The sequence below is a fragment of the Myotis yumanensis genome, unplaced genomic scaffold (genome assembly GCF_028538775.1).
Source record: "Myotis yumanensis isolate MYYU_CA2020_CCGP unplaced genomic scaffold, mMyoYum1.0.hap1 SCAF_7, whole genome shotgun sequence".
In the NCBI taxonomy this organism is placed as follows: Eukaryota; Metazoa; Chordata; class Mammalia; order Chiroptera; family Vespertilionidae; genus Myotis; species Myotis yumanensis.
Window position 1 is genome coordinate 2,555,905 of NW_027223758.1, and position 13,736 is coordinate 2,569,640.

General features: G+C 59.8%; 1 protein-coding gene across 6 annotated transcripts; it reads right to left on the reverse strand.

Moving 5' to 3' along the window:
- Nucleotides 1-1,055: 1,055 nt before the first annotated feature.
- Nucleotides 1,056-13,443, reverse strand: ARFGAP1 (ARF GTPase activating protein 1). 6 transcript variants are annotated; one of them, XM_070419616.1, is made up of 14 exons: nt 13,303-13,443; nt 9,566-9,629; nt 9,248-9,357; nt 8,897-9,068; nt 8,352-8,452; nt 7,595-7,681; nt 7,233-7,329; nt 5,875-5,931; nt 5,231-5,263; nt 4,325-4,354; nt 3,441-3,497; nt 2,955-3,014; nt 2,365-2,441; nt 1,056-1,684 (listed from the first exon to the last, which is right to left on the reverse strand). In XM_070419616.1, exons 2-14 carry the CDS (start codon nt 9,623-9,625, stop codon nt 1,342-1,344), a joined length of 1,284 nt encoding a protein of 427 aa, XP_070275717.1. In that variant the 5' UTR covers nt 9,626-9,629; nt 13,303-13,443; the 3' UTR covers nt 1,056-1,341. The 6 variants fall into 6 exon arrangements, with proteins under 6 accessions (XP_070275717.1, XP_070275719.1, XP_070275721.1 ...); XM_070419618.1 differs by lacking the exon at nt 4,325-4,354; XM_070419620.1 differs by lacking the exon at nt 2,955-3,014 and having other exon boundaries at nt 2,365-2,435.
- Nucleotides 13,444-13,736: the final 293 nt, after the last annotated feature.

The following is a 13,736-nucleotide window of genomic DNA, read 5'->3' on the forward strand; positions in this document are numbered from 1 at the left end:
CCAGCCCAGGTAGTTGAGATGGGCAGGCCTGACCTCTGGGTGCTCTCAGGCCTCTCTGGGCTCAGCTGTTGCAGGCAGAGGTATTTTGGGGGGAGCAGGCACAGAAAGCACAGGTCCTCGGGTTAGAGGAAGTGAGATTCGCTGGAAGCTGGGGCACATGGGGCGGGGGGGGCGGTGGGCTATGGGCAGGGCTGGCCCTCCCCAGACCCCTACCTTGCCCATGGTCCCAGAGCACTGAAGCCTCAATCAAGCACAGGCGAGGTTGGTGCAAACGGGGAGCACACAGGCACCGCTCTAGTGCCAACCTTGGGGACAAACCAGCCTGCAGCAGCTCAAAGACAGGAGTTCCAGGTGGAGGGGGAGACCCAGTCAACAGTGCAAGGAGACAAGTGCCCCCAAATGCCACAGGGTCAGTGGGGGGGATGGGCCAGATGCGCCCACTCCCCCCGGCTCCCAGCTGCTAGGAAGGCCTGGCCATCAGGCAAAATGGTTACTGGTTGCCCAGGCGAGGCCCCATTCTGCTCCTGGCCTTGCGGGGATGGGCCCGGGCTGGGGCATTAGGCCTGCCTTCCTCCCTGAGCACACTCTAATTCAGTGGTTCTCAACCTTCCTAATGCCACGACCCTTTAATACAGTTCCTCATGTTGTGGTGACCCCCAACCATAAAATTATTTTCGTTGCTACTTCATAACTGTAATGTTGCTACTGTTATGAATTGTAATGTAAATATCTGATATGCAGGATGGTCTTAGGCGACCCCTGTGAAAGGGTCATTTGACCGCCAAAGGGGTCGCGACCCACAGGTTGAGAACCGCTGCCTGTGCCCGAGCTCACTAGGGTGTCCTGGGCGGGGCCACCTTGGCTCAGAGGGCCAGTCCAAGTCCAAGCACTGACAGGGCTCGGGGTCGGGTTGGGGCTGGGCAGAGCCCTTGTGTTGGGGGCAGACAGCAACAGGACCGCTGGTGCTGCTTTTGGCATTTGTCTCTAAAACCTTGGGCATTTTCTCTGAAAAGAGAGAACTGCAGCGAACGCAGGCAGGAAGTTAGACCCAGAGCAGCACTCACGACCCCAGGCAGCCCCGGAGGGTTTATTAGTGCGTGTGGCGGCTCCCACAGCAGCCAGCTCCTGCCCGCCATGGCACCCGGAACGCAGGAGGGGGAGATGGGGAGGTCAGAGCAGGACAGCAGCCGGCCTCTAACCCCTGCAGCCATGGAGTCCCAGAGTCCCGCCCAAGGCCCTGTCTCCACACTGCGGCCGGGTTTCTGCTCAAGTGGAAGGTGCTGGAAGAGGGCAAAGTGCAGACACAGTGGCTGCCGGCGGTCGGGGCCGGGCACAGCACGCCTACCAGTTGTGGTTGTCCCAGCCCTCGTCCACCTGAGCGGCCTTCGGGGCTGCCTTCCTGGTGGCCTTGGGCCGGCCCTCCCCACGGCCCCCCCAGGCCTCCCCGCCGTCGCTGTTGTCACTGTTCTTATGGTTGGACGTGGAGGCCGAGCCCCAGACGTCCCAGCTGTCTGAGCTCCGCTTCTCGGCCGAGGCATCAGCGCACGTCCAGCTGTCGCTGCTCGGGGACCTGTGGGCCTTGGCGGGGTCAGTGCTCCCGAAGGCCTCCCAGAAGCTCTGGTCGATGGCGCTGTTCTGGGAGTTGTCCCCTCCGCTGTTCTGGTAGCTCTGGTCCTCCAGGGGCCTTGGAAAGAGGGGGGCTCTGAACAACAATTTCCCAAGCGCCTGGCCTTCCCTTGGCACCTCCCCTGAGAACGGGGACCCCCAGGGAAGCCTGGGCTCAGTGCGGCTCAGACAGGCCTCCCGCTGGAGCCGAGAGGGTGCCTTGAGGGAACGGGAATGAAAACCCAAAATGCGGAGACCCCCACTGTCCAGACGACTGCTCAGGCCGAAGGCTGCCCCCCCACCCCCCACAGCCACACCAATGGAACACCACAGCACCTGGGCAAGAAAGCAGTGGCTTCCTGCTCCGGGGCCTGGGAAACGCATCCCATCGGGGTGGACTGGCATTGACCACCAGGCCCAGCACGGCCATCTCTTCACCAGATCCTCAGGATCCCCCCAAGGGCCAGAGAAAGAGAAGGGCGGCACACTGGGCTCAAGCAGGAAGGCCTCCGGCCCGCCTTGGCCCGTCCCCCAGGGATGGGGTGAGACTCCCCCCAGCCCTGGGCAGCAGCAGTTCCTCCGGGTCGAGGGGAGAACGTCGGAGCGAGGGGTGAGGGGCACCAACCAGCCGCTGCACCTCTGGGCCTCCTGCACTGGTGCCCTCAGCGCCCTGGACCCATGAGGGTGCCGACTGCCTCCGAGACCCTGGAGGAAAAGGCCCAGGGAAGGGGCCACCTCAGGACAGGAGACCTGGCATACCTGTCCGAGGGGTCCTCTGCTCTCCCCGAAAAAAAGGTGGTGACGTCCCGCCACCCCTTGCTGCCAACTCCCTGGACCTGGAAGGGGATGGGACACAGCTCAGACACGGAGCCCACGACGGCCTTCTGCCCAACGACCCGGCCAAGCTCCGAAAGGCAGCCACAGAGCCATCCCTGCTGTCACTACTGTTCGCCCCAACAGGGTCTGCCGGCAGGCAGGCCGCTGGGGGACAGTGAGGGCTGGGCCCTCAGGAGCAAGGGAAACTCGCTGCAGGCACAGGAGATGGGGCCGCACCCACACGCACGCTCCACCCCCTCGGGGAGGTGGAGACAGGCGTCCCAGCATGCCCAGAGGGGCCACACTCACCAGGGGACGGTCAGCGCAGCAAAAGGATAGAAGGAAGAGAAGCGACAGGTTAGCGCCTGTGCCGCCCATGAAGCTGTCTCCACATTCCTCTCGCCGGCACGGAGCCGGCTTACAGGCAGCAGCGGCCAGGGCCCCGGCCGCAGAAGTGGCGCAGAAGCACCCGTGCCAGCGCCAGAATGTGGAGACCGGCTCCAGCTGTGCCCACGTGTAGACGGGCACCCTACCTTGGACGCCAGCTGAGACACCCCACTGGACACATCATCAAAAATCTTTCCCTCCTTCACCTGCGTGGACCAGCAGTGTCGTTACCGAGGAGGTGGGGGGGAGGAGGGGCGGACAGACAGAGCCCAGCACCGTTCCTAACGAAGGACAGCACCCCCCCATAGCAGCTGACCCCAACCCCACGCCAGGCTAACACTGCAGCATCTCCCACCACCTCCTGAGGACGGGGCACTGCCCCTAAACCCCCAGCCACCGAAATCTTCTCCTGCGCAGTCTGGGCCTCCTTTGTGCTACCAGCCCCTTGGGGCGGGGACACGAGGAGGAGCATGGGGAGCACACAGGGAAACACAGGGAGTGCATGGGGACATGGGGAGCACATGGGGAGCACATCAGGGGACACAAGGCACACAGCCTGCCCACTGCACCAGCTGCCCTGGGGACAAGGCCCATGGGAGACAGAAGAGCATGGCATGCGGAGTGGGTGTTACCTTCTCCTGGGCAGGTTTGAGGACATTCTCGTTCAGACTGTGGCCCAGCTCTGATGCCTGCATGAAGGACAGACGCCATGAGAGGGAAGTCAGGGAGCTCCTGGCACCATGTTCACCCCAGGACGAGGGTCAGCACAGCGGCTGCCAGTTTTTCGGGCAGAGACAGCAAGCAGTCCCCTGGCATACGGGACTCACAGCAGCTGCGCAGAAGTGGCCCCGAGCACCCTGACCACACAGAGGCCAGACCCGCTGCCCCTGCTACGCAGTCTTACGGGCAGGGGCCCGGGGACAGCACAAGCCCTGGGGTCCGCCCTGCCCAGCCTTCGCCTCCAGGGTCTCCCCTCAGGGCCCAGTGGATCCTGCCTGGTGAAGACAGCCCGGCCAGTAGCAGGTCACCTCACATGCTCCCCAGGGTGTAGGGGCGCAACCTCAGCAGCCCAGCGTGAGCCCCCGCAGCCACGGAGAGCGAGCATCAGGAGCTGGCTGAGGGGAGGGGACAGAGCTGGGAGATGATGAGGTGGGGGCAGGAGTGGGATGACAGGGACTGTGAGCAAGGCCTCAGGATGGGTGCCAGGACCTCACTCCTGGGATAAGACACCTTTGGAGTGTTTGGTTCAAGAAAATTACTCCATGCAAGTCTTGCCAAGTAGCTCCCGTGGATCCCAGGCCATCAGTGCCCATTGCATTCTGGGTCACAAAGGAAGTGCGGGTCCCCAAGCAGCTTGCATGGGCCAAACAGGAGCCAATCAGGCCAGTGAGAAGTTCTGAGCGTGAGCACACGTAAGCACAGACACAGGACAGGCCACAGCAGGCGACAGCGGAACCCAGCACAGGCCCCGAAGATGAGGGCGTGCTGAGGGTGACACGCGGACGCGGCGCCTTACCAGCTCCGGCTGCTGCCTGGAACCCCAGAACTTTACCCAGCGGCACAGGGATCGAGTGGGGAAAGAGGAGAGAGCAAGGCAGTAGAGCAGCATGGGCACCCCCAAAAGCACCTCGAGTCGCATCACTATATCACCCTGACGGGGCCCCAGAGTGACTTTGGAACCCCCTTCACTGTCGCTGAACCCTGCTTTCCACTCCCACTAACCACCATCCAGAACCATGTGAGCGAGGGGTTCAGGGGCTGAAAGAGTAGGGGCTCAGAGAAGCAGAGCAGGGGCCCCCAGCAGCGGGGGAGAAGTCACCCCTCCCTCACTTGGGGCCTGGGACAGCCCCATGGCCGCTGCCTCATGAGTCCTAACCCCAAGCCCTGGGAGGACAGGCCAGCCCAGAGCCCTGGCACCTCCGGGGGACTGCAGGGACCACTAACCAGGATTTGAAAAAAGAGAAGGCTGCAGCCGAGACCCCTGCCTACAGGAAAAGAAGGCACTGACCAGGGACACAGGACAGACACCAGCCCCAGGGGCCCACGGAGGCTGGCTCGCAGACACAGCCTCGCCTCAGTGACGCTGAGCCTCCTCCACCCAGTGGAGCCGCCTGCCGCCTGCTCCTTCTTGATGCGGGGGCTCTGCCGGTGGCCGCGTGGCTGCCCAGCACCCAGGCTGCGATGGACAGGGTGACTTTCCAGCCCCACAGGCCTACGCAGGTGCAGCCTCTTACCCTGCCTGCCAAACCCGCGGGCACCTGAAGGAGCACGGCGGACGTGAACTTGGGAGACACCCACACACAGGCCAGGCTGCACACAGCACTGCCCCTGCCTGGAGCACGGGCCCGAGGGCACCCCCGGGCGTGCCAGACCCCGACAGACGAGGAGTGTAACAGAACACAGGGCGCAGCCTTCCTGTTACCTTCTGAGTTGCCTGGGATCCAAACCTTGTAGCCTGGAAAGGAAACAGAAGGCTGACACTGTCCTGAATGATGCCGCCGCATTTCTGCTGGGCTCACAGGCGCTGTCCCAGGCCTGCCGATGCCACTAGGCACCAGTGCTCCCCTGCAGTGGCTCCAAGGGCCCAGCCAGGCTGCCCAGCACACCAGCCCCCACTGGAGGGAGGCTGGCGGGGGGCAGGGGCACCCATGCAGTCACTGGGCCAACTGTCCTACTTGCTCTCCGGGACACCGGGCCCCCACTGGTGCCACCCCAACCCCACCTTTATGTGCTTTTCCACAACCCAGCTGGTGCCATCCCCTCTGGATGCCCAGTCCCCAGTCACTATTATAACAGGAAAGGAAGGAAAGCCTGGCCACACATTCTGCTGAAAGGTGCTCGGACCTCCCAGGCACAGCCCTCCTGAGAGCCAGCTGGACCACACGACAAAGTGGTGGTGCCAGTGGGGGTGGGGAGGGCATCGTGCCACGGGGGCTGGAAGGGGCTGGAGCCCCTCAACGCCGGGCTCCTCTCAGGGCCTCCCCCCTCCCATTCACGACTCCTCCCTCCCCTGCAGGCCGGCCAGACTGTGCGGGTCGGGCCCGGGGACGCTGGGATGGCACTTACACCCTCTTTAGCTGCTGAGGCAAACCTGCTGGCTCCGGTGGTGAGGCTGCTCCAGCCCTGGAAGGAAGCAGAGGCCACGTCAAGGCCACACGCGGCTGCCCAGGTCGCACCGCACCATCCACCTCCAGAGGAGGCCTGACCATCTCTGGTCACTTTGGGGCCCCGTCAGGGTGATGTTAATGACCGAAGAGCCAGGCCTGGACCACAGGGTGGCACCATGGGCCCCGCCCAAGCCCCTGCCTTAGCTCCTCCTACAGCTCTCGATGCCCCCACCTGCCCTGAGGGGAGAGCCTGGTGCCACTGCAGACAGACCAGTCCTGGGGCGGGTGGGGCGCTACAACCTCTTCTCTTTTGACTGAGTTCAAGTTTCCACCTAAGCCTCCAAAACCAACTGAAACTATTTAGGAACAGAAATATCTGACTTAAATCCGCCACAGCCTTTCGTTCCCGAAGCAACGCAGAGGGCTTGTGCGCAGGAGACGTACTCATCAGATAAGGAGACAAACCCCTGCGGGTGCCGGGACAACGAAGACACGAAACAGGACATTCTGAGGGCGGGCACCTTTCTCCAAAGAAATTCCTGCCCAGTAGGTGTCACTACAGACCTGCCTCCTGCCCCGAGACCCAGCTGAGACTGGCGACAGGTGGTTTTAAATAACTTACTGAGCAGCTCATTCCTCTCTGGAGTAAGTGCACGGGGCAAGGGGGTGTGAAGTGGCAGAGTGAGCCTCCTGCCACGCCTGAGACAGGATCCTACAGAAACGGCCGGGAAGGGGCAGCTTCCGAGAGCTTCCTCCAGCTCTGAGCACACACGGCCCCGGTGGCCTTGTGGTCCCATGTCCGCCTGTGCGTCCTTCGCTTGGCCCTTTTCAGAGCCTGTCCCACCAGCAGAGGAGCCCTCTCCTCCCAGCATGGCCCTCAGGTGTCTGCAAGTGTTCCTAACACATCAATGCTTTGATGGAGCAACACCCATTTTTTAAAAAAACAGTGGCTACTTCCTTGGAATACACTGGTTCAACCGGAAGCAGCCTCAGCAGGTAGGGGCCATGCATGGCTGAAGGTGCCATCCCCAGAGGGTGCTAGAGCCGGGCAGCTTAGAGACTCTGCCACCAAACCTCATCTCCCCCAGACTGGCCAGCAGAGCAGCATGAGGACCAACATGGGCCGGGCCGGGCGGTGCCAGATCCACACAGAATGTTCATTCTTTGGAGGAAATGCTCCTTGCTAACTTGAAATGTATGCTTGTTGCCAAAGTAAGTAAATGAGTGAAAACTTCTGGATCTGAACGACACACGAGGCATGGTGAAGGAGGGCCGCGCAGGCTGCCTGGGCCGGCGCCCCCTGCTGGGCGCACTCACCGAGTACAGGGACGACATGGCGCTGTTGAGGAAGTCATCCTCCTTCTTCGGAGGCGGCACCGTGTTTCCAAACCCCACGTAGCGACTCTCCGGGGCCCTGACAGGGAAACACAGCAGCCACCGCACTGCCCACTGAAGCCCTTCCTGCTGCGTCCGGCTGAGGAGCCCACATGGCAAGGCCAAGCCAACACTGCAAGTTGATGGCTCCAGGACAACCCGCAACAGGCCAGGCAGGGCCCGGGACAGAAGCGTGTTCTTCCCCTAAGTATTAGACTCCACCCGCTCCAGACCCCATTCCGAGCGGGGCTGGCAGTCCTCGCCTGAGTGACCAGACCTCCAGCTCCCAGCGCCCTGGGCCTCACCCTTGGTAGGAGCTGAGGTCTTCGTTCAGCCAGTCTTCAAAGGCCTTGTCCGAGGAGGCAGTCGAGCTCTGCGGCTGGCCAGAGGCCCTGAAATGGAGCTGACGGTTGGTGCGGCCACCAGAGGGCAGCAGATGCCTGCTGGCCACCACAGGGGCCTTTGGGAGGTACTGTCAGGACCACCTGGTCACAGCTGGGCGCCTCTAAGAACAGCACGAGGCCGAGCTGGACTCCAGCTCTATCCGGAAGGTAGCTCATGAAGCCAACAAGAAGCGGGGGAGACGGTGCAGCCTTATGGATAGGGCCTAACAATAGGGGCAACAGGTAGGGAGGACCCTGGCACCCCTGGGGTGAGTGGGGAGCCTTCTGAGACCAGTCACACCGAACACCAGCCTCTGATGTCTGAGATGCAAGATGAGCACCATGAGGCCAGCTCACCCACAGTGTGCCTGCAGTCTGGGGGGGTGGGTGACCCTCACAAAGGACAGGAGACACATGTCCTACAGAACTGCATGCATGTCATGGGCACATTCTAGAAGGATCTGCACTGGGCTGGTGCCTGAGCAGTGTAGAGGGCAGGTTTTCTTCCAGACACATCTTCCCTGGTTGACAAAAAAAGCTTATATTGTTTTACAATCTAAAAGGTTGTTTTCCCCACTGCTTTTGGGAAGAGTGCACTCGGTAGCTGTTACCAGGACAGCACAAGGACCCCGAGCTAAGGTCAGGGACAGCCGAGAGCAGCGGCCAGGGGAGCGGCTACCGGTAGGCAGTGGATGGCAGCGTCTTGGACTGCGGCGGGGTCCAGTTCTGTGCAGGCGATGACTCCAAAGACCATTCTCTGCCTTCGGCCAGAGCTGCCACCTGCCGAGGGAACAGGGGGTTAGAGTACAGGCCTGTCAGGGCCACCCTAGGTGGTGCTGGCTCCAGTGGACTCTACTGTGCCCCCCATGCAGCCCTCCCGGGCTCAGTGGCCATGGGCAAGGGTCTCTGCCTTACGTGAACACTGAGACCAGGTCTCCCTCTGCAATGGTGTGGGTGAGTTCTTGGTCACCTCTCTGTCCCCCACAGGCTCCACTGTCCTCAGGAGTATCTTAACCAAGATGGACAGAGGTGTGTGGATGCCAGTTTCCCAGGGGTGGCGAGGAAGGCTCATCCTTCACCCCTACTAACCACAGGCCACCTGCCTCCCTGGAGAGAGGGGGGAAGGGAAGGGCGTGGACCAGACAGGGCCACATGCCCTTCTGTATGTGGACTGGAGTCACTAAAGTCCTAATGGGAGCAGCCTGGGCCCGCTTGTGGCCTCACCCTGTCCCTGAAGAGGGCGGCCGCTTTGCTGTTGTACTTGTCCTGCAGGGACCAGCAGGGGTCATAGTCCTCTTGAGACGCCAGGAACTGTCTGAACTTAGCATTCCCACCAGCTTTCATCTTCTCAAGCTCAATGTCCTTCCACTTGTCCATAGTGACAGAGCGCACGAAGCTACAGGCCGAGGATCGAACTAGTTATCAAGTGCTTGGCATTGAAGAGCCCCCAAACTGTGGATTAGACACGTGTGCTTCCTGTGATAGAAGCGCAGCCACAGGCTCCGAGGGCACGCGGAGCTCCTGAGAGGTGCTGCGCCCTCTGGGAGCCGCGCTGCAGCGGGAGCAGGCACTGACCTGAGGTGCACTCCGAGCCCGCGGTGCTTCCCCGAGCACTCCAGGCAGATCCAGATTCCGTAGGTCACACTCACCCACTGAGGGTTGAACGCACCACACTCAAAACACACCTGTGGAGAGGGTCAGGTGCGACTCGCCCAGGTGGCTCAGGGCGACCCCAGAGCCCAGGGACCCCAAAGACCCAATGGGTGGCCCCAAGAGGGAGCAGAGGAGAGGCTGACTGGGAAGCCGACAGACAGGGAGGGCGAGCTCTAAGGCTGCAGCCACTTCCGGGAAGCCAGGAGCCCGAACCACAGCACCACAGAAACACAGGCTCACGTTGTTGTCCTCCTGCACCCTGACTTCCTTGAGCACCTTCCTGGTCCTGGGGCTGGCCATGATGCTGCGAAGAAGAAAAACAAACTTTTAAAACTTACGAATAGGTCACTTCACAAAAAATCCACTGTCAGTGCAAAACATTATAAAGCAGAACTTCCGAGAAATTCCACAAGCTTCTCAGGAGCTACGGGTGAGACCCCTGCTCCGCAGGCAGAGGGGCCACTTCCAGAGCTGTCTCCACTCTAAGAAAGACCAAGAACAGCTAGATGGCCTGGCCAAGGCAATCCATTATCACAGTGGTTCTCCACCTTCTGGCCCTTTAAATACAGTTCCTCATGTTGTGACCCAACCATAAAATTATTTTCGTTGCTACTTCATAACTGTAATGTTGCTACTGTTATGAATCGTAATGCAAATATCTGATATGCAGGATGGTCTTGGCGACCCCTGTGAAAGGGTCGTTCGACCCCCAAAGGGATCACGACCCACAGGTTGAGAACCGCTGCATTATCAGAAGCAATATGGGCTTGCACTTTGCTTAACCACCATGTACCACCACGACTGGGTAATTTATATGGAGTCCTGAATTGCTCACTAAAGACCGACATACCACACTTGGGCTGACAGCCTTCAGAGACAGGGAACCCGAGTTCTCTCCCCACCTGCCCCACGTGGTGCAGGGAGGTTCCCAGCCTGTGGGGGCCGCAGAACAGTGGCCCTGACATGTGAAGAAGCTGGTTCGCAAGAGGGTCTCTAGGTAGGTTCTCTTCGGGGCCATCATGAGATGAGGGATCAAGGTGACAGCATGGCCACAGTAGGGCAGACCGGTCACCACACCTCACAAGGACACTGCTGGGGAACAACAGTCCAATACCTCGACTAGAAAGGCATTTCTTTGCTTTATTTTTTTAATCTTTATTGTTGAAAGGTATTACGGGTGTCCCCTCTATCCCATTGGCCCCCTCCATCTCACCCACCCTTTTTCTTTTTTTACGTTTTTTTAAATTAATTTTTAGAAAGAGAAGAAGGGAGAGGGAGAAACATCTATGTGAGCAATACATCTATTGGCTGCTTCCCACATACCACCTGCTGGGGCTCGAGCCTACAACCCAGGCACGTGCCTAGACGGGGAACTGTGCAGGCTGCCTTCTGGTGCACAGGGTGATGCTCAACCAACTGAGCTACACCGGCCAGGGCCAGCCATTTATTTCTTTGTAGCCCTCCTAGCTTTGGCAAAGTTCAACCTCCACTGGTGGCCCACTGACTTCATGACCAGGAAAATCAAAATGATAAAAAGATTCAAGCTGGAGGCATAAGGTGGGGGCCACGCACAGTTTTGGACATTAGTGATCCCCACAGGTTCTGTGTCCACCACCTCGGGTTGGACCTGGATTTCAGGTCATCTCCACCTGAAAGTGTGTGGCCTTCTCTCGACTGTGAGTGGAACCTGTGAGCTGCCCCTCTAACTCACATGGCAACGCACAGCCTTTGGAGAACACCTGAGGGCTGTCAGTGTGAGCAGTGTGACTAGCAGTGCCGCACACCCGCTCTGCTGCTGGACGCTTCACACCTCCACCTCTCTGCCCCTCACTGCTGCAGGCACGTGACTGACTGCTCAGACCAGCTCTCCGTTAACAGTGTTATGGAGCTTCATGTTGAGGTGCAGGTAAAAACAAGACCAGAAGAATCTCCGTCCAAATTCCATCTTTAATCTTAAATTACTCAGTGAGGGGAACCCTGAGTCTCACACAACCAAACCTAAGCCTGGAAGTCCCTGACTCTGATGTTCCTCAGAGTCCACTCCAGGCCAGATCCGTTAAGAAATAGAGATCTGTTTTCTGTAATTGATGGAAACAAACCAGAATTCACCCAATACTCCTTTCTGCCCTAGAGTTCTCTGTGCTGCGTGTGATTTTCCCCAGAAATGAGCAGATCTTGAGGGCAAACACACCAAAGCACAGTCCTGCCCAGGACCGGCCCCCAGACTGAATGCCTCCGGTAGAATGTTGTCACCACAGTGGGAAAGGCAGAAACGGGCTAAGACACTCTTGGAGAGATGTGCTGGTGGGTTTGAATTTACAAAGCCCTCTGCAGACTCTGGTCTCATGGCAGCCACAGGAGAGCCCTGTGTGGGGTGGTGTGCAGGGCTGACCCGCACACCTGACAACACAGGTCCCCACACAACTGTGCCTGCCCTCACGTCTGGTCAACAGAACATGGGCAACAGAAGTCAGAACTGGGGGGAGCCTGCTCTGAATTCTCACTGTGTCAAATAAAGTGGAGTGAACATTTGCACAACCACTAAAGGGAAAATACGTGAAAAGTAAATTACTTAGCTTCAATTTAAAAGGAACCTCCCATTGGCAACTGGTTTGGGATGTGAGAATCCCGATTTCTCTGAAATGCTAAGGTAGTGTTGTTTTTTTGTTAATTCTCACTGGAGATTTTCCCCATTGATTTTTAGAGGCAGTGGAAGGGAGAGAGAGAGAAACATCGATGTGAGAGGCAAATTGATTGGTTGCCTCCGACATCCACCCAGACTAGGGCTGAGGACTGAACCTGCAACCCAGGTACATGCCCTTGACCAGTAATCAAACCCACGACCCTTGGATGTGCAAACCAACGCTCTAACCACTCAATCACACGGGCCAACCTGAAATGCTATTTAGCATAAACACCTCCTCGCTTTTAAAACCTTAACTATGGCCTGGCTGGTGTGGCTCAGTGGTTGAGCATCTTCCTATTAACCAGGGGGTCTCAGTTAGATTCTGGCCAGGGCACATGTCTGGGCTGCAGGCTCAATCCCCAGTGGAGGGTGTGCAGGAGACAACTGTTAGATGATTCTCATCACTGATGTTTCTCTCTCCCTCTCCTTCCTCCCTCTGAAATCAATAAAAACATCTTTTAAAAAACACCTTAACTGTTATTTATCTTGAAAGATGACCCAAGAACTCCTATTTTAACCCTTGAAACCAGGATGGTCCAATGGAACGCTTTCTGCAACTGAGTGTAAGCTGAACACAGTGAGGACCGTTTTCCCAGTTCATGAAGCCATTTGTCGGACTGCAGAACGTCTGGCCTTATGTTCGGACTTTCTCACCAGCTGAGATCACCAGGGATGACTCAAGGCCACCGCTGCACAGGCGGCAGGCAGAGGCACCCACAGCGGCTCCCTCCGAGAACAGCCCTCTCATCCCAGGGGGCTATTGCTCGGAAAGAGGCGCCAAAACCAACCCAGGAGCCGGTCCTCGAGCCCACTCGCGCCATCACAAGCGGCAGGCAGAAATAGCAGAGCTGCAGTAAACGAACACAGTTATTTCTCAATTGGTGGTTTACAAAGAGGCTACCAGGCCAGACAGACAAGGAGCACAAGTCTCCGTAAAGCTACGTGAACCGGGGAAAATGACAGTCCTCTCCTGGTCCCCTCCCCCAGGCGATCACCCACCGCAAAGGGCAAGAGAAGGGAACGAAAGCGCTCAGGCCGCCGCTCAGACTAGCCAGGCCCCCGACACCCCCTGGGGGCTCCGCAGGACTGGACGAGGTGTTCAAGCCAGGTCCTGGGTCCGAGGGAGGGAGCAGGGGCCGGGCCGACAGGGCTCAGGGCGGGGGTGAAGGGCAGGGCCCATGGCCGCAGGGGTAGGGGCCTGGGGGCAGCTGCAGAGGAGAGGATGGCGGGCCGGGGGCGTCATGGAGCCGGGCGGGCGGGCGGGCGCCGGGGGCTCGGGCCGCGCGCTTACCAGGCGGGCTCGATCTGCGCACGGGGATCAGGCGGGGTCGGCGGGGTCCGGGCCGGGTCGGGCCGCGAGCAGCACGGAGGACTCTCGCCGGTCTCCGACCCCGCCGCCACCAGCTTCCGGCTACGTTGCTCCTCGCATGGTGTCACGGGAAACCGGGGGCTGCTGGCAGGGGCGGGACTTCCGCTTCTGCCCGCCGGGCCGGAAGCACCGCCCAGCCACTGTCGCCTTGGGGACGCGTCGTGCAAGGGAGCTGGAGACCCGCGCGGACGGCTCGGGGACCGTACTCCCGGTCCTCTCCGCGCCGCTCCGCCGCGCCCTGTAGACCCCGGACGCCGCTGCGCCAGGCGGGGCGGGGCGGGGCCAGCGGCCTGTGTCGGAAAGGAAGGTCCTGCGGATCCGCCGGGGCTTGGGGACCGCCTGCCTCCGTAACGCGG

Bases quoted from the DNA above. Each gene is read 5' to 3' on its own strand.
- ARFGAP1 (XM_070419616.1), bottom strand. From the start codon at position 9,625: ATGGCCAGCCCCAGGACCAGGAAGGTGCTCAAGGAAGTCAGGGTGCAG. The intron at 5,932-7,232 runs GTGAGTGCGCCC...GCTTCCTTCCAG, and splicing joins CCATGTCGTCCCTGTACTCG to GGCTGGAGCAGCCTCACCAC. The intron at 5,264-5,874 runs GTAAGTGCCATC...TTTCCTTTCCAG, and splicing joins CCTCAGCAGCTAAAGAGGGT to GCTACAAGGTTTGGATCCCA.